Here is an 18,171-nt window from a genome sequence, read left to right as displayed (position 1 = left end):
TGGGAATGCAAGCTGGTGCAGCCACTCTGGAAAACAGCATGGGGGTTCCTCAAAATGTTGAAAATAGAACTGCCCTATGACCCAGCAATTGCACTACTGGGTATTTACCCTAAAGATACAAATGTAGTGATCCAAAGGGGCACGTGCACCCGAATGTTTATAGCAGCAATGTCCACAATAGCCAAACTATGGAAAGAACCTAGATGTCCATCAACAGATGAATGGATCAAGAAGATGTGGTATATATACACAATGGAATACTATGCAGCCCATCAAAAGAAATGAAATCTTGCCATTTGCAACAACATGGATGGAACTAGAGCGTATCATGCTTGGCGAAATAAGTCAAGCAGAGAAAGACAACTATCATATGATCTCCCTGATATGAGGAAGTGGTGATGCAACATGGGGGCTTAATTGGGTAGAAGAAGAATCAATGAAACAAGATGGAATTGGGAGGGAGACAAACCATAAGTGACTCTTAATCTCACAAAACAAACTGAGGGTTGCTGCGGGGAGGGGGTTTGGGAGAAGGGGGTGGGATTATGGACATTGGGGAGGGTATGTGCTTTGGTGAGTGCTGTGAAGTGTGTAAACTTGGTGATTCACAGACCTGTACCCCTGGGGATAAAAATATATGTTTATAAAAAAATAAAAAATTAAAAAAAAGAAAATCACAAGGAAGAGAAAATACATTTATAGTAATGTAAAAATTCCACACATCAGTGGACTGGCTCAGTTCATACCTAATCTATTCAAGGGCCAACCGTGCATACATTTCAAAGGGAAAGGAATGAGACACCAGTCACGGGTGTTTTAGTTAAGTAAATACAAGAAAGCTCCCTCCAGGGGCGCCTGGGTGGCTCAGTGGGTTAAAGCCTCTGCCTTCAGCTCAGGTCATGATCCCAGAGTCCTGGGATCAAGCCCCACATCAGGCTCTCTGCTCAGCAGGGAGCCTGCTTCCTCCTCTCTCTCTCTGCCTGCCTCTCTGCCTACTTGTGAACTCTGTCTGTCAAATAAATAAATAAAATCTTTAAAAAAAAAAAAAAAGAAAGAAAGCTCCCTCCAAAAACGTAGTCAAGGGGGAAGGAAAAGCAAAAACAAAGGTACAGTCAAGTATGGAAAGCAAGCAATCAGAAACTGATAAACTTTCAAAGCAAAACCTTCCTTACCCTATAACATCAATCACCTCCAGGAGCTCAGGGTCGAGCAACATAGAAGCAGAAATGGGCTCCCAGAGATTGTCACTCGCTATGATTTTCACTCGATGGAGACCTTGATAGTTGAGCATTCTTCTTAACACCTTTCGGAGAGAGAAAGAGAACGCAGGAAAGTTTACAAATGAGTTTTCAGCTGTTGAATTACAACCACAATAGCTGAAGTACCTTGGAAAATCACCATCCTGGATAATAGTATCAATATTATTTCTCAATAGAAACGTGGCTCCTATGGAAAATATAAAGCATTATCATTAAGATAACCTACTTCATGGGACTGTAAAAAAAAAAAAAAAACAAGAGGTAAAAATGCTTTAGAGGAATTCTCCCTCTGACTTTAATGGAATCAAAAACAAACTCATAATAGCAAAAAAAAAAAAAAAAAAAAAAAAAAAAATTAAGTAAACCACCACCATATATGCAGATCATTAGTTTAAAAAAAAAAAAGGAAACCAGATTCTACTGTTTCCAATGCTTCCTTCAAATGAAATGAACTAGAGAAGCACATGTATAATCACAAGGAAAAACACAGGCTGTGAAACGTCAAACCTGGGTAGATAAAAAAGTTCCCCACCTTCACTATTGGGACCCTGTCATGACGCCGCCCTCAACTGCAGGGTCAAACAGCACACACACAGGAATATGGCTTCCACCCTGGGCTTTTGATTCTCTCATTAGCCCTGCGCTCACAGAAGTCATGACTTTGCAGGAACAACCCTGTGCTTCCATCTTATCCCTGCTCCGCTGCCCCACCTCCCACAGCCCCACAATGCCCCCTCCACCACATCTCACTTCACTGATCATGCCTGCAGCCTGGAGGTGACCCTGACTTACACGGACCTGGCTGCAAGCCACCCCATCAAACTCAACAGCTCCAGATTAAAGCGTGCCAGTCCCCTGGTGATCACCGAAGCCTACGGGAGCCTCAGAGTTCCCGCGTGTCTACTCTTTCACCCTGGCTCTTTCCCCAAATCCCTTTACTCTCAATCATCATTTCTTGGTGGCATCCTGCCCCCACCCTAGCAACCAGGGGAGTTCCTATGCATCCCACCTTGAAGATTCCAACCACACGTCACCTTCTCTAACAGCATTCCCTAATCTGCCTAGGCAGAAGCGTCAATGACCACCCTGTACCTTCTGACAACCCTGCTCAGGCATTATTCTGCTAGAGAAATTATGGCTGAATTTTCATTGCCCATCCAGGACTATAGCCCTCAAATGTGAACTCCTTTTGGGCAGCAACAGTATTTTGTGTCCTTGTCTTGTAAGCATGTGCGGAATGCCTGACGCCCCCCACTGCTGAGTCGATGCTTGCTGATGGAATAAATGAATAAATAAATTGAAAGGAATTTAGTGGATATTACCTGCTTAAACACACAACACACTTAAAGAAAGAAATTTTTTTTAAAACCCAAACAAAATGTAACCACAAAACCATGTTTTGTGGAGCAAACACAAGACAAAAAGAACTGGAAAGCAAACCAGGACTACTTCCACCTGAAAAAGTTAAACTGGCATTAGTTTCCCAGTGACAGAGGAATTATTATTCTCAGTTTTTCCTTTCCTGAAAAACAGCAAATAATTACCTAATAAAGAAGCTAGTAAGAATGAAATGGAGATAAATAACTAGGAAAAGCGACCCTAAAAAACACACTTGGCAAATGTTACCGATTTGCTACCTATTTGCTAATCATAGAGAGAAACATATGGAACATTCCAATGTAACAAGCATTCCAAAGAAAATAACCATGAGACTATATATGAGAAATTTTGATGTAAGATGTGGAACTGTATAAAATTTCTGGCCAGAAGAGACTTCCTTTCCGAGAGATGAACTCTTGACCTGGGCCAGAAGTGCCAAGAGTGTTACAGGCAATTGCTCATAACATTTCAACAGAACAACTGGCATTCGGAACATATGAGGACAATAAAGTTAATTAATACATTCCAGTGACAGTTTTGTTTGTGATTGCACCAATAAAATAATCGATGAGAGAGTTACCAGAAATGGCTCAACCAGTCAGCCCCGGATTAGCAGTGTTTTCTCTTCTTTATCTACATCATGGAATTACCTCTTCCTTCTTTGTCATAAAAACCCCTTGCCCGCCCCACCAGGGCAGGACACTCTTCTGGTTACTCCAGAATCTGTGCTCCCAAGTTGCAATTCCCACCCCAAATAAAGGTCTTTGTTCTTTTTCAGGTTTGCCTCCTTTTCTTAGTTGATAATGAAAAAAAAAAAAAGCTACATTTCTTTAAGTCCTCAAAGTCTACCATGATGCATTGTTTTTATAATGATTATCATAATTCCACAAATAATAAACTTTAAAATAAAAAAATTCAACACAAGTCTTCAGACAAAGGAAATTTGGGGTTCACAAGGAGTTATCTATGCTTTAACCAGGAATTTAAATATGATTAAGCTTTTGCATGAATTTTATATCACAATTAGCAAAACAAATATCTATGCTGTAAAAAACAGTGTTTCTACTAATTTCCATGGAACCATAGAGAATTATTTACCAATAACTTTAAGATAAAAAGATTTTATAGTTGTACAGACCTTGATATAATTGATGTCAAATGACCTCTCATTCCAGATCTGCAAAACAGAAAGTCAAACAGTCCGAATTGAAAGTTAAAGGTCAGGAAGTTAAAATTAAAATATTACCTTTTAAAACCTTGAATATTTGGTGTGTATTTTTAAATAGTCACTTATTCCGGTGATTTCCTTCTTTTTTTTTTTTTTAATCGTTATTTCTTTGAGAGAGAGAGGGCAAGCAGAGGAAGAGGGGAGGGAGAGAAATCCTCAGGCAGACTTCCTGCTAAGCATGGAGACTGACATGGAGCTCAATCCCAGGGCCCTGAGATCATGTGAGCTGAAATCAAGAGCTGGAGGCTTAAATGACTGAGTCGTCCACATGGCCCATTCTAAGGATTTCTAAAATGGGAATACCCATTCAACCATTCAACAAACATTGCCAGTGTATGTGTACAGGGACTCTTATTAGGCACTGGAGACCTAGCAGACACAAGGAATGTTGTAATAATTCTTACAAGATCTTACCAGCACACCTAAACCCAAGTATTAATAAGTACACTGTAGAAGTGATTTTTTTTTTTTTTTAGCCCATATCATGTGCTACATCACAAAGGCAAATTCTTAACAAGGATAGATAAAAGGAAGATGCACAGCTTTCGTTGGTTTAGAATCAGGGAGAATGAAGTTTTAGAACTGAGAAAGAATTTCCATGACATTTGTTTTGGGGCTAAGAAAACTGTTAATAACAGAGATGGCCTTGCGTCTAGGCACTATATATAACTCATTTTACTCTTGCGATACAGTAAAGTACTTCTTATGAAAGAAGCTCCTCACCACAGCCTGTGAGTCTAAAAGAGGTGTGAATTACCCATTCTTTACCAGAAACATTTTCTAAGTGTGACTTCACCATAAAATAAAATGTTATTTAGATCTAAACCTACATTGAGTATCACTACAGATTAAAAATACCCTAACATTTGAAAGTTCTCAAACTAATTTTCAATTATAATTTGGAGAAAGACAACCAAAAAACAAGTATATTCTTGCTTCTGGCTCCCTACAGCCCTTAGCCCACCCTCATGTTCTCTCTCCTCCTGTGATAGTACAGTTTATCTGTCCCAGTTTCTACCTCTCTCACTAACCTCCTTAAGGGCTTACTCATCTTAGTATCCCTAGAACGTAACAGTCACAGTGCCTGAAACATAGCAGGAGCTCAATAATTGCTTGCCAATTGCATGAATGCTTTTAAAATCAGTTTTAACAGATGATGTATTAATACGCAAACAAGCATGGAGACCACTGTGTGTACATGTGAGGCTCTGTGAGGTACGATGCCTTCAGCCTGCCAACAGACCAGTTGGGAAGACGTTATTTCTACATTTTTTCAATCATTAAAAGGTGTTAAATAACAGTTTAAGATTAGGGTAGGCAGATTTTAGCCAGCCTGCCAAATCCAGCCCACCCACCATTTGTATTTTTTACAACCTGAGAGCTAAAAGTGGTTTTTACAGTTTTAAATGGCTACATTTTAAATGGCTGTATAATTACCTACATAATAGCCTTAATACTGCCTTTGGCCCATAAAACATAAAATATTTACTCTTTGATACACTAAGAAAAAGTTTGCCACCCCCTGGTTTAGGACAATAAAAGATTCAGCAAAATGAGATTAATCATTAAACTATATGGTAAATCTAGTATTTTTATATGACTAAAGAAACTAGGGAAAGCGTTTTAAGAAGGAGAACGTGAGCTGGGGTGATACCAAATCAAAATTAAAAATAAAAAAGAAAGGTAGTTCAGAGAAGGTATTATATACTTAGCAGTTTTCAAAAGGGGTCAAAATTTAGATGGGCAAAGAGGAGAAATAAAAGGTCAGATGTAGTTAATTCATTATCAGATGCCAATAAAACAAATTAGTCTCGTGACACAAAATGGTCAGTCAACAAAATGCCAGAGAATCAAATTACTTTAAAAAATTACAAATAGGGCGCCTGGGTGGCTCAGTGGGTTAAGGCCTCTGCCTTCTGCTCAGGTCATGATCCCAGGGTCCTGGGATTGAGCCCTGCATCAGGATCTCTGCTCAGCAGGGAGCCTGCTTCCTCCCCTCTCTCTCTCTCTCTGCCTGCCTGCTTCTCTGCCTACTTGTGATCTCTATCTGTCAAATAAATAAATAAATAAAATATTTAAAGAAAAAAAAATACAAATAAATGTTCAAAAGTTAATCGACTTTTAAAAACATTACTAACCCCAATGTAATCAATATCTAAATCATGATAATGCTTGGCACCCACAATCCAGGTCATGACATAGTAGGCAGTCAGCTGAAGATTTACATAAGGCCAGTTGTAATGTTTTCCTAGCCATCCGGGGAACGACCACGGCAACCCTGCAGACAGGAAAAGGTAAAGGTAGAGTGGGCATACCCGTGCTGGCCCCACTAGAAACAAAGCAAAAGAAACCTAGATGAACACAGGATAAGCAAAAAGCCAATACTGAGCTTTTTTTTTTTTTTAATACAGATCTTCTTAAAGATTATATACTGTGCACAAATTCTCAAAATCCCTTCCAGTTTATGAACTCAGCAACTCCTTACTGATCCCTAGAATTGCTTCCATAACTCCAAATGCGCTTTCAAGAAAAGAAATAAAACACTTTCTCAAGACACTTATCAATAGAAAGAAATGTAACATACAATTTAATTTAACATGCCCACCACCTGCTATAGGGATATTTAATATTCCATTTCTTTCCTCTGAAGTCAAATCAGAGGTTAGGCTTATGCCTAACCATTCCTACAGGTTAAGTATAATACAAATTCCTCATTCGTTAGTACAACTTCTAAAAACTTAAGCATCCTTAAATTAATTAATTAGTCAGATAATCAAATTCAGCAAAACTAGTTTGTCATCATATCTGTATAAATGCCAATGACTCAATAGGAAAGTATGCCTTTGTGGTATGATTTAGATGAAATAACCCACATTCTTCCAATGCCTTAATTATTATTTTTAAGAAAATGAGAATAGTCAAGAAGCACTAATTACAATTCTAAATCCTAATTCTGTTACAACATATCAAAATAAGCTCAACAGTTAAGTTCCTCAACTATTTATATCACCAATTCAGTACACCACTGAAAAAAAATCAAAATGAACAAAAGAACAAAATGCTTATTTTTCTAAACTCAGGAGGAATGCCTCTGTGTATGTATATTCCATAAGAAATGTGACACTAAAATACTGGAACATTTTAGAACAATGAAATGCCAAATACATTCAAAAGGCCCAGCATGTGTAAGTCTTTGTTAGAACATGGTTCAGCATGCCAGATTTTCTACATTTAAATGAGAACTGACTTTGAAAGCAGCCCAATGGTGCTGAAGTCAATAATGCTTCTTTTTTTTTTTTAACTGCTCCAAACATTTCTGGAATCTCTTACAAAAGACCATTTTGAAAGAACACACCAACTCCTCATTTTTTTAATTTAGAAAAACTTATGCTTGTCCTTTAATTCGATTGTTGAAATGATTTTTAAAATAACCTGAAATTAAACCCTAAAAAATGGATCTCACTGGTCTGACACACACTGGATATGGAAGCCTGTTTCAAAAAATCAAATTCATTTCAAATGATGACTGCATGCCATCACTGGGTATGTTTACAATATCTTACAGGTCTGTGCATTAATATATGAGAACTGTAAAATAAATACAGTAGTCCTATTTGAGAAATCCAATGATCCTGCTACTAGAACTTAAGCTCCACAGGGCAGGAATTAGGGGCTGGACTGCTTGGTACCCGCAATGCCTAGAACAGTGACCATCACGTTGCTGAGGTTCAAAACAAACTTTTATGTGTACCTCTTCTAGAAATGGGGTCTACTACTGTATGTAATGCATAATTTTACAAATAGTTGGTATATACTACTGTACCTAATATATTATTTTCTAGATAGTATTGCCCTTTTACAAATTTTCATAAGAAATTTTGTTGAGGATAAGAGTTGAGCATTGCAAAAACAACCAGAATGGAATTAGCTTCTATATCTGATTTTGCCATTTACTAATTACCTGACCTTAAGTCAGTGGCATAACCTAAGCCTCCACTGCTTTTGTAGATGGGAAGAGTAATGCCTCACTGCAGAGGTATTACACATATAGAGCAGACATAGCATCTAAGGGCAAAGAAAGGATCAAGTCTGACTCATGTTTTGCTGCTAGTACGATAATGGTAGTATTGACAGCATTATTGGTACTTCAGTATTAACAGTGACTCCACACACAGAATTCAGAATCTGAAAGTCAAAGAGACTGCAAAAGCATGGCAAACTTCACTTCTTACCCATGAGTATAATATCAGGGTTCCGCTTCTTAGCTTCCTTCATTAACCACCACTCATATCCTCGGAAATAATTCTCATCTAACGCGTAGTGCATGTGGGAGGGTTCAGTACCATCTGCAGGGGAGAGAGCAAAAGAGAAAGAAAGGAAACCAGAAGCACTGTTTTCAGAGGGTCCCTCTCCCCTATACATACACACATTTCAGAGAAGACATATTCTGGTTCCAATCCTGACATGGGGCAAGTAAGAATGATCTTAGACAACTTGAGGATGAATGATCAAAGCATATTATTTCATATTTTTTCATTACTCTTAGTATCATAAAAGTCTTGAAAAACAAAGCCACAACTTTCTATTATATAAGCAGCTTTGAGAGAAGTGTTGTCAATTCACGTAATTGAGAAGTCCTAGGACTACATTCTCCCAGGCTTTGGTCTGGTCTTTCTGGGGTTTTCAAATCCCCATGTTTGACACTGAGTTAGATCAGCTCAACTTCTGGTTTCTCAGTCCTTGATGTAAATCTCCAGGCTCCTAAGCCCCATTCTCATACCCCAGGACTTAAGCCTATAGCATGCCATGTGACACCAAGACAACAGAGCTTTGACAGAAAAAAGAGTATACATCTGTATTTCCCCTCTATAAGAAAATTCTACCTAACCTCTGTGGTTTGACAAGGTAAGTAGCTGATATCAGTCCTCATAACATTACATTTCACCAACATCTGCCCATGTTAGGAAGGGTCTCACAAGGAGAAGGGCCTTGCCCTTTTCTTCTCAAAGATAAACATCAGATTCACAAGAGCTACCCACTTCTATATCTCTACCTCTAATTTCACTTCAGCAAATGTAGAAGGCCAGCCATTACCAATTCTGCATAAAAGAAGTGGACAAGGAAATACACGTCCTCTTATGGTAGCTTGAGGAGGTTTGTGTTACAGAGGTTTCTTTTGTTTTTTCTTTTTTCTTCTTTCAATATTAATTAAACACTAATACCACCACACAGACATATCTCTTTAACAAAAATTATTCCCAAGTCACCAATAGGAACACATGTATACAGACGATACTGTAAAGTTTACTCTAATGGAATCTGGCCTATAAATAATAAGCTACATTATCACAAAAAGAATTTTCTTCTTCCTGTACATTAATTGACTACATGGACTACACAAAGCCAATCAAAAGGGTAACAATGAAGATTAAAAATTTAATGGTTAAAAAATAATTTTGTTTTTGGGCGCCTAGGTGGCTCAATGGGTTAAGCCTCTGCCTTCAGATCAGGTCATGATCCCAGGGGGTCCTGGGATTGAGCCCTGCATCAGGCTCTCTGCCCAGCAGGGAGCCTGCTTCCCCCTTTCTCTCTGCCTGCCTCTTGCCTACTTGTGATCTCTGTCTCTCTCTGTCAAATAAATAAATTTTTAAAATCTTTAAAAAAAATAATTTTGTTTTTAAAAGAGAAAAAAGCTGTATCTCTGAAATACTGATGACTTATATGTTTGCCACATTATTTTATTTAAAGCTAATAACATAATAACATTCTACATGTTTTCCACATTAAGAGTTTTCTTTTTTGAACTTCTCAATAAAAACTTATAATTGTCTCTATGCTCTGTCTAGTGATACAGTTTTTTTAAAAAATTGTGGGTTTGTTTACTACCGATTAATCCAACTAAATAAGCAATCTAAAGTCCAAATGCTATTTTTTATGAGAAAAAAATGAGTATTAACATGTATTTTAACAGGATAAAAAAGGACCAATAAGAAACAATCTATAAGCAATAATCAACATCAATAACGTTGGTATCATTTATATTCGAATTCACAGTTCCTAGGTTTAAGTGTAGATTAAAATGTTGAAGGAAATCAATCCCATCTCCCAAATCTCCTACCTGTTGTCTGCCCATCACCACCTATTTCGACTTTTAGAATATGCAAAGAGGCACCGAAGTTTGGCTGGGGAAAGAAGTAGGAGTATTAATACTATGATTCACTGCAAAAAGGACAAAGTACATTAAGACAATTACTGATGCGAAAACCCATTTCAAATAAATAGCAACTTATTCCAAAAGTAATTTTCTGGTTTTTTTTTAAAGCTAGAATTGTGAAGGCAATCAATTCTACCACTAAAATTCACCATCGTTTCAAAAATACCACAGATGCCATTAAATAATTATTTTCTCATTACCTTAAAGAGATAATCCAATATTTGAGAACGATAGGGCTCTGGATAATTTACTAGAAGTCGGGAGGTTGCCTAAAAAAAAATTTTCAAAAGTATGAATAAAACAAATCCAATCAGGAACATATTTCATAGTGCTGATGCATGCCACCCGGCAGCCCATGTTTAGCCAGTTCTTGGGGAAAGTTGAGTGGTGGAAAGTCATTTCCCAGGGCCTCCATCAGCCTCCCTGTACTCTATTCTCCACACTACTTGCCACATTAATCTTCCCAAAACACAAACCCAACCATGAAAATATTCTGTTTAAACCTTCCAAGACCTCCCCTCTGCCCAGAGCTTTCAGGATAAAGTTCAAATTGGTCAGTTTTATACCCAAATTTCTTAACTACTTGACTGTGACACTTCAGCTGGTATCACTCTTGTGCTTTCTATCTAGTCTTAACAAACTACTTTTTCTCTTTCTTCTGTCTAGAATGAATTTGGCCACTTCCAATGCATCCTCTTCAGGGAAGGTCCCCTTCTGCTCCCCGCTACTAGTTTGATGTAGGTAGTAGTAATCTGATGTAGTTCTGTGGGCTCCTCTGGCCTCGGGTCCACATTTCTACTCTAACTGGTCTAACCCTGCACCCTCATCGCCGTACTTCTGTCTCACCTCTGAGCTCCTCGAGGACAGGGACTGTGTCTTACTCAAGTTCATATCCCCATTTATTCTCTTAGTCAGTAAACATTTAATATCTTTTATGGTATTGTTGGTTGCGCTGGCACAGGCAACATCATACAGGAGGCTCTGAGTCAGGAGCTTGCACCCTGGTTACAAGCTATGAGACCAAGGGCACTGTGTTGTAAAGTAGGCTATCTTACTCCTTAGAACTCCTTCAGCTGTACTAAGGTGAAAACAAGATGTATGTAAAGGACATAGCCCAGCAGCTGGCACACAGTTAGCACTCAATAAATGGCAAGCATTGTACAAAGCGTTCTTAAAAACACACCCTTCTCAAAGAGCTTACAGACTGGTGGAGGCTCCCGTATTGAAATAGGCACTCTTTAAGTGAATGAACACTGTATATGCCTGAAAACCCAGCCCTGATCAAAGGGAAAACAATGCTTCCAACCCTGAATTATGTCATTAGAACAGTGTGTTTAGCTGTTTGGGCATTATTTTGCCTCTATGCAATCCTATCCGTAACACAGAAAACGCCAACTTTAAGCAAACACACATCATTACGCTATCGCAAAGCCGAGGTCATTCTCAATGCAAAAGCATTAGTCAATGGCAAGAGCCAGTTCAGTGCACAATAGCCAAATGTTGAAATGCACAATCAAAGAATAACAAATTACCAGTCACACTCCCTGAGAAAGGCCTGGAGCTGTTTCCAATCAGCTGGGGAAGCCTTCTCACAAGAGAGAAGCATTTATTGCTCTCAATAAATGGCAGACATTTTATACCCAAATAAGTTTTTCATGTAACTTCCTCCTTCCCAATCCCTGAAACAGGATGATATTAACCAGAATAATCATGTGCCAGATGCCATCCTAAGCACTTCACATCTGTCCTCACGATGTGCCCACCAGGTTTCAAAGTCTCCGCAGAAAAGAAACTGAGACACTGGGAAGTTACGTAACCTGCCCATGGCAGTACAGTGAATGGCAGGGCCCAGAATGGACCCCTGACAATCTGCTCTTAAACCCATGTTCTTAACTACTGCCCCACACTGCCTTCCCCACCGGACTGGGAGAGCAAGTGAGAACATTCCAAACACTACTGCTGAGGCAGACAGAGACCCCGGGGCCCTAGTCCCTGCCTGTCCCCTGCTCTCCATTGCTCCTGCTGAAGCAGAAGAAAAGAACAATGGCCGTCCTGTTTGGTTAAGAAAAGAAAGAAACGAGTCCGGCGGGATGATTTAGCACTCTCCTGAGATGCCTCTGTATAGATTATGAAGAAGGCCAATGGGCCCTGAGACCATGGAAACATGCCATTACAATCCCCCATCACCCGTAACCATAAAAACTCACCCCTAAACCTGTCAGGTGCTCAGCCTTTGGGCAAGGATCCCGCTGAGCCCGCCAGCGATAATAAATCTGAGTTCTCCCTGATTTCTGTGTGCCGCTGGAGTTTCCTAGGTCGCTTCAGATTTGCCGCAACCCTGCCACAAACTTTGCTACGTACCAGGGACTCCACACAGAAATCTAAAGTAGTGCTGCAACCATTTTCCTTCAATCAGTATCTATTAAACTTCTTAGATGAGAAATGCACTATACACAGGGACATTATCAAATAGATAAAGAGTATCCTACTCTGAGTTATGCAACATTCTTCCCATTTTAATAATCTTAAACTGAGTTAATAAATATAAAATAATGAAGGCATCCGTTTTTCCGCAAGTTCAAATACTGGATTTAATGCCACAGGTAAAGACGTGAGAACAGATGGGTCATCATTTAATGAAATACTGGCTATTGTAGGTTTAAACCACAAAAATCAAAAGAAGAGGGGCACCTGGGTGGCTCAGTGGGTTGAGCCGCTGCCTTCGGCTCAGGTCATGATCTCGCGTCCCGGGATCGAGTCCCGCATCGGGCTCTCTGCTCGGCAGGGAGCCTGCTTCCTCCTCTCTCTCTCTCTGCCTGCCTCTCTGCCTACTTGTGATCTCTCTCTGTCAAATAAATAAATAAAATCTTTAAAAAAAAAAAATCAAAAGAAGAATGACTGTAGTAAAAAACACACAATGACCCGTTAGTCTGTGTTACCCTGAAATACGCTCCAGCACCTAGGAGTAAGGTTGCAACATCAGGAAACAAAAACATAAAAATCAAGAAGAGTAAGTTGGGTTAAGGCAAAGGTTTGTCTCTCCCCATTCCAACAACTCCCACATCCCCACCCCCACACACAAAGCAGGTCAGATCAGCTAAAAACCAGGTCATTCATTCTAGTGTAAGCCACAAAGGTTGGCTTTTTTCTTTTCGTATTGCAAATGTTTAACTTAAGCTTCAATGGTCAAGGCATCCACTTTTCAACAATAATTGTGTTTTACGGTATGTGTACTTAAAACATTACCCAGAGCTTTTTGGTAACTTGAAACCTTAGTGTTTTGCAAAGTTCAATGATGGAAATTCATTAAATATATAGCACATTGCCAAATATGAAATATTGCAACACTAATTACTGAACACAAGTTTATCTACTTTTGGTTTCTTGTAACAGAGAAGCTAAAGATATCTAGATCTCTTAGTAAACATGTCCTGTGCTATAGTGAAAAATTACTATTTTTTTTCCTAAAAAAAGGCATATGCCTCTAGAAATTATGAAATGTATTCATAAATTTTTCAGTATACAGAATGCTAGTAAACAGCTCACAACTAATTACTCACTGGTTTCACTAGAAATGAAGGTTTCTAAGAGTTAAAAATTCTAACAATAATGTAATTAAAAGTGCAGTAAATAAGAGAATTCTAGGCAAGGAAAGTAGATGTATTTTAGTTAAGGTATGAGGCATGGAGATGCATTTTTGTTAAGGCAATTGAAAGTAATTTTGTCCTAAAGTATACAAACTAAATGGATGTAGAAAGTAGGAGAAAGAAAGAAAAAAAAGAGAAGTGAGAATTGTATCTTGTGTAGACAAGCTGGCAAAAATAAAATAATTTATTATAAAGATTTTTTTAACAAGCTTTAATAAATAGTGTACTTCTGAAAACTAGCTTAATTTTTCTTTCACCTGCTAAAAGGACAGTTTTCTTGGACTATTGGTTAGTTCTTGATAAGACTGCGCGGTCTTTCTTTACCTTTTAAGTAATCTGCTTAGGAAATAAAGATTCTGTATTTTATCAAAATAACTTCCTGTGTTTCAAGTTGTCTTCATCATGTCTTTGATTACTTAAGAAAACAAGTCTCTACTTAAAGAGCTAAGGTTCTTTTTTTTTTTAATAAACTATGTAGCTTTCTGTATTTGCCTATAAAGTCTTTAATTGTAACTTTGGTTAAAGTTTAAATGGATTACTAATATTTCACAGCCGTCTATGATCCATTGTAATCAAGTGTTTTAAAACCTTTTGATATTTCTCACAAATTTCCCAGAATCAAATTCTAAATGAAGTCTTTTTAAACCTTGAACTAATTTTGAGATTTTTCCCAATGGTCCTGGAACATCTCAAATGTTCTGTTCCTTTTCCTTATAAAAAGAGAGATGTTGAACTACATGGAAAGCACTGTCAAAAAGTAATGAGAAATCTTCTTTATGTTAAATGTATATGCAATATGTGATTGATTTAAGTGTTCCAGAAATCATGAAATTCCTAGACATCTGCTATGTCCTGGTATGATTCTCTCACTTATAATTCTAGTTATCATCTTAGAATTTTATACGTCACAGAAATAACCAAAGTTCTTTGCCAAATGCATTGTAATGAACTCCCATCAGGTATTTAACATGGCTATTTTTAAGCCTTTAAGTGTTCCTGCAGCCTCACCAAGTAATTAAGAAAGCCACTTGGGAAGCCCAAAAACATCAGGATATTTGGGGGTATTGAGAGGAGAGGAATTCACCCAAATCTACACGTATTTTAGACGAAGTCTAAAGGCAAGTCCTTGGCTTGATTGCCCTGTCCTGAGTCCAAGCTAAGATTCCTTGTGGGAAAAAAAAAAAAAAATCCAGGAAAGCACACTTAAAAAGGCCTATTTGATTGCTACTTACATGAGATGGCCAAAGATGTTTAAATATTTCACAATATTACCCAAATTTGTGAACACATTCCTGAGCCCCAGGATCACTGACCTGGTTTCATGGCAGGAAATTTAAAGCTTGTAACAATGGCTACAGACTGGATTTCAGACTACTATCTGTATAATTATTATAGAAGTGCTATATAGTCCTACTTAGATGTGTACTTTCTGGGTTACAACATGCTCTACCCCTGGCTTTTAACCTATCAGCTATCCAGGGTCACCTGAGGGATGCCTCAGCATCAAGGGTAGACTGTAGCATCAATCCAGACAGTTTTTTTCTTTTCTGTTAAGGCAAGTGCCTGAGGGCATCCTCCTCAAAGAGGCATCTACCTCAAATATGGCCTTTTCAAAGAAACACATTGTCAGCCACACACCTGGAGAAGGAGACGGGCTGCCCAGAGGGGCGACCCTAGTCGTCTTTGTTTTAAAGATCTTGATTGATTTCCATAACTGACCATTTAGGCAGCTTGGTTAGTCTCTTACTGCACTTTAAATTCCCCCTCTTAACTTTTAAATCCAAACAATGAGTGAGCCTGCAATAAAACAGGACCCCAGGGGCTCCCGCACCCACTCTCTCATGCTCTCCCCCCCCAACCCACACCCTTGCTCTGTGGCCCCGGGTGTGCTATGTGTCTGGCAGGATCTGTGAATAATAAGCCTTTTTTTTTTCCAACATTTCCTGATGGGTTATTACTAAGGACATCTTAAAATCATAATAAGAACCATAAGGGCCAGTCTCGCTACAACACTGGCTATCAGTAGGCGGAGATCAACACAAAACATCCATTCAGCAAGCAAGCAGTCCAGCTAGTTCTGAAATGCATCTGAATATACAAGCTCCATCTGACTCAACCCAACCAACCACCCATTCAAGAGTTAGGCCTTAACATCAAATAAAATTAGCTCTAGTTGTGATTTAGGGTACAATGGAAGGGGATAAAACAAAGACAGGAAGAAAGTTAGAGAGCTTATGATAGAAGCAAGTAAATTTCTTTAGAACCACGAAGAATCATGCTATTAAAGCAAGCTCCCGGGCCTAGATGTCACCTGTCAATATGACCAGGAAACTAAGACAATTACCAGCTATGCCCACACAATTTTACACAAGGTTGGAATGGCGCTCCTGTCTGCCAACACGTAAATGTTATGAAATATCAGGGTAACAGGAACTCATTCATCCCAACTGTCACAGCCAAGAAAGGACTAACACATGCCAATTAAATGCATTTGGTATTCTGGATGGGATCCTAGAACAGAAAATAGGAATTAGGTAAGTACTAAAGAAATACGAAGTGTGGATTTTCATATGCTATCAATACTGGTTGTGACGAATGTACCATACCAAAGTTTGGATGCTAATAACAGAATAATGGCTGCAGGGTGTATGAAACTCTGTCCTGTCTTGGAAACTTTTCTGTAAATTTATACTATTCTAAAATTAAGTTTACTTAAAAGAAAAGGTCTCTCACTACTTAGTATGAGAATCAACTTACGTACGTGTTAAAATGCAGATTCTCAGGCCCCCATCCAGAACTATAGTCAGAATGGGGAGTGCATTCTAACAAGCATGCCGGGTGATTCCTATACACCATAAAGGTGGCGAGCCACCTTGGCTGTTGACCCAATGTTTTCCCCTTTCTGCACACAAAAATTGCCACCAATGAGACACAGAGGCACTGATCTTTCCAGTGGGCAAACCCACCCCACTTTGGACCTTGAGGACTCCCAAAAAACAAAGCCTCGCAACTGTAAACAATCCTTGACTACCAGTTGATGCTAGCATAGCCTGCCATTAAAAACAAAACACGGGGGGGGGGGGGGGGGGGGCGGGGAGGAGTCCCAGGTTGGCCTCGAACCTTCCTAAAGAGGCCCTGAGGCACTTGTCGCACCTCCAAACAAAAACGTATTGTGCACTGGCCCCGCTGAAGTTAGCCAACCGTACCCTGCACTAGTGGTCCAGGGCTTCCGACTCCCCGACTGGCAGTGGGCATCCTTTTGGGAAGAAATGCTCCCCGGCTCCCTGGCCATTTCTGGAGAGACCCTCAGGAATGCCCTCTCTACAGCAAAGAGAGCCCAGGCTCCATCGCCCGGGATGAGAGTACGAACCCCAGACTTGTCCCTGCCTACACCTGTCACTTACTCGGTGGACCTCCGCATCCTCCTCTATGAAAACTAAGCGCCTCTATAGGTTCATCTAAAACGAACAAGCGCCGCTTCCAACACTGTAGCCGCCCGGATCTCTGGCCGAGGGGCACCGACCAACAGTGGGGCCGCGACTGGAGTGCGTCGAAACGCCGGGCTGCGCCGCGGGGGCTTGTGGGGCGCCCCCCTGGGAACTTCCGCGCATCCCACCGCCCGCCGCTCACCCCACCGCCGCTGACCGCGCCGATGCCATCGAACTCCCGGCCCAGCCCGTCGGAGTCGTCCAGCACGTATGCGCCGCCCGGCACCAGCAGCGCGCACAACAGTAGGGGTAGCGCTGCGAGGCCCGCCGAACCCGCGGCGGCCGTCATGGCTTTCACTCGGCGTTGCCGGGAAGCCTGGAGTAGGCGTTCAGCCATTGTGTGGGTCACATGACTCCGGCGCCCAGGGAGGCGGGTCCGGTCGCCGCCATGATGGAGAAGGGCAGGAGGTTGCTGACGCCAAAGTCGCCATCTTGCGTGCGGGCACAGGTCGCCCAAGGGGCCACAGTAGTGTTGTGGTACTCTGGAGCTCGAGCCCTTTCTGGTCCTGACCTTGTCGGGATAGGGCCTTCAAGTGTACTCAGTTCTCGGCTTCTCTTCCGGCTTCATCTACTGGAGTGCGTTATCGCAGGGGAGGTGGATGTCCAAGGCCACCTAGGGAACTGGATTTCCCTTATCATCTTAGGGCGACACCCAACCTACATCCCTTAAGGAGGTCCCAGTTCAGGTGTGGCCCTGGTTGAGTCACTTAGCTTTCTGAGCCTAAGTTTCTTTTTGTGTCAGATAAAACAAGAGCAGCCACAAGGGGACACGTGATTAAATGAAATACAGGGTAATAGGCCCTCAATAAATCAGCTGAATGCATTACACACTAGGCAAACAAATTTCTTGGACAAATTTCTCAATTCTGGTAACCACTGCGTTTATTTAGCTTTCAACTTCATCAGCTACCCTGCATTGCCCGTTGACATGGTTTCAGGAAGATAACCCTAAACT

At 40.2% G+C, this 18,171-nt stretch overlaps 1 protein-coding gene across 5 annotated transcripts in view; it reads right to left on the bottom strand.

Moving 5' to 3' along the window:
* GALC (galactosylceramidase) overlaps positions 1 to 17,893 on the bottom strand; it is a 64,695-nt gene extending 46,802 nt beyond the window's left edge. Inside the window, exons 1-7 of one of the 5 annotated variants that reach the window (XM_032344771.1) lie at positions 17,728 to 17,893; positions 10,282 to 10,350; positions 9,986 to 10,049; positions 8,100 to 8,213; positions 6,006 to 6,145; positions 3,778 to 3,816; positions 1,173 to 1,303 (exon numbers count right to left, since the gene is read on the bottom strand). In XM_032344771.1, coding sequence (XP_032200662.1) covers positions 1,173 to 1,303; positions 3,778 to 3,816; positions 6,006 to 6,145; positions 8,100 to 8,193 — 404 coding nt within the window. In that variant the 5' untranslated portion in view covers positions 8,194 to 8,213; positions 9,986 to 10,049; positions 10,282 to 10,350; positions 17,728 to 17,893. Of the gene's footprint in view, positions 1 to 1,172; positions 1,304 to 3,777; positions 3,817 to 6,005; positions 6,146 to 8,099; positions 8,214 to 9,985; positions 10,050 to 10,281; positions 10,351 to 17,132; positions 17,335 to 17,358; positions 17,654 to 17,727 lie in introns of those variants that run through there. The other 4 variants (XM_032344774.1, XM_032344772.1, XM_032344769.1 and 1 more) reach the window with 4 other exon arrangements.
* Between the last annotated feature and the right edge of the window lie 278 nt (positions 17,894 to 18,171).

This window comes from Mustela erminea, chromosome 5, assembly GCF_009829155.1.
Source record: "Mustela erminea isolate mMusErm1 chromosome 5, mMusErm1.Pri, whole genome shotgun sequence".
Taxonomy (NCBI): Eukaryota; Metazoa; Chordata; class Mammalia; order Carnivora; family Mustelidae; genus Mustela; species Mustela erminea.
This window is presented reverse-complemented; position numbering and strand designations above follow the sequence as displayed.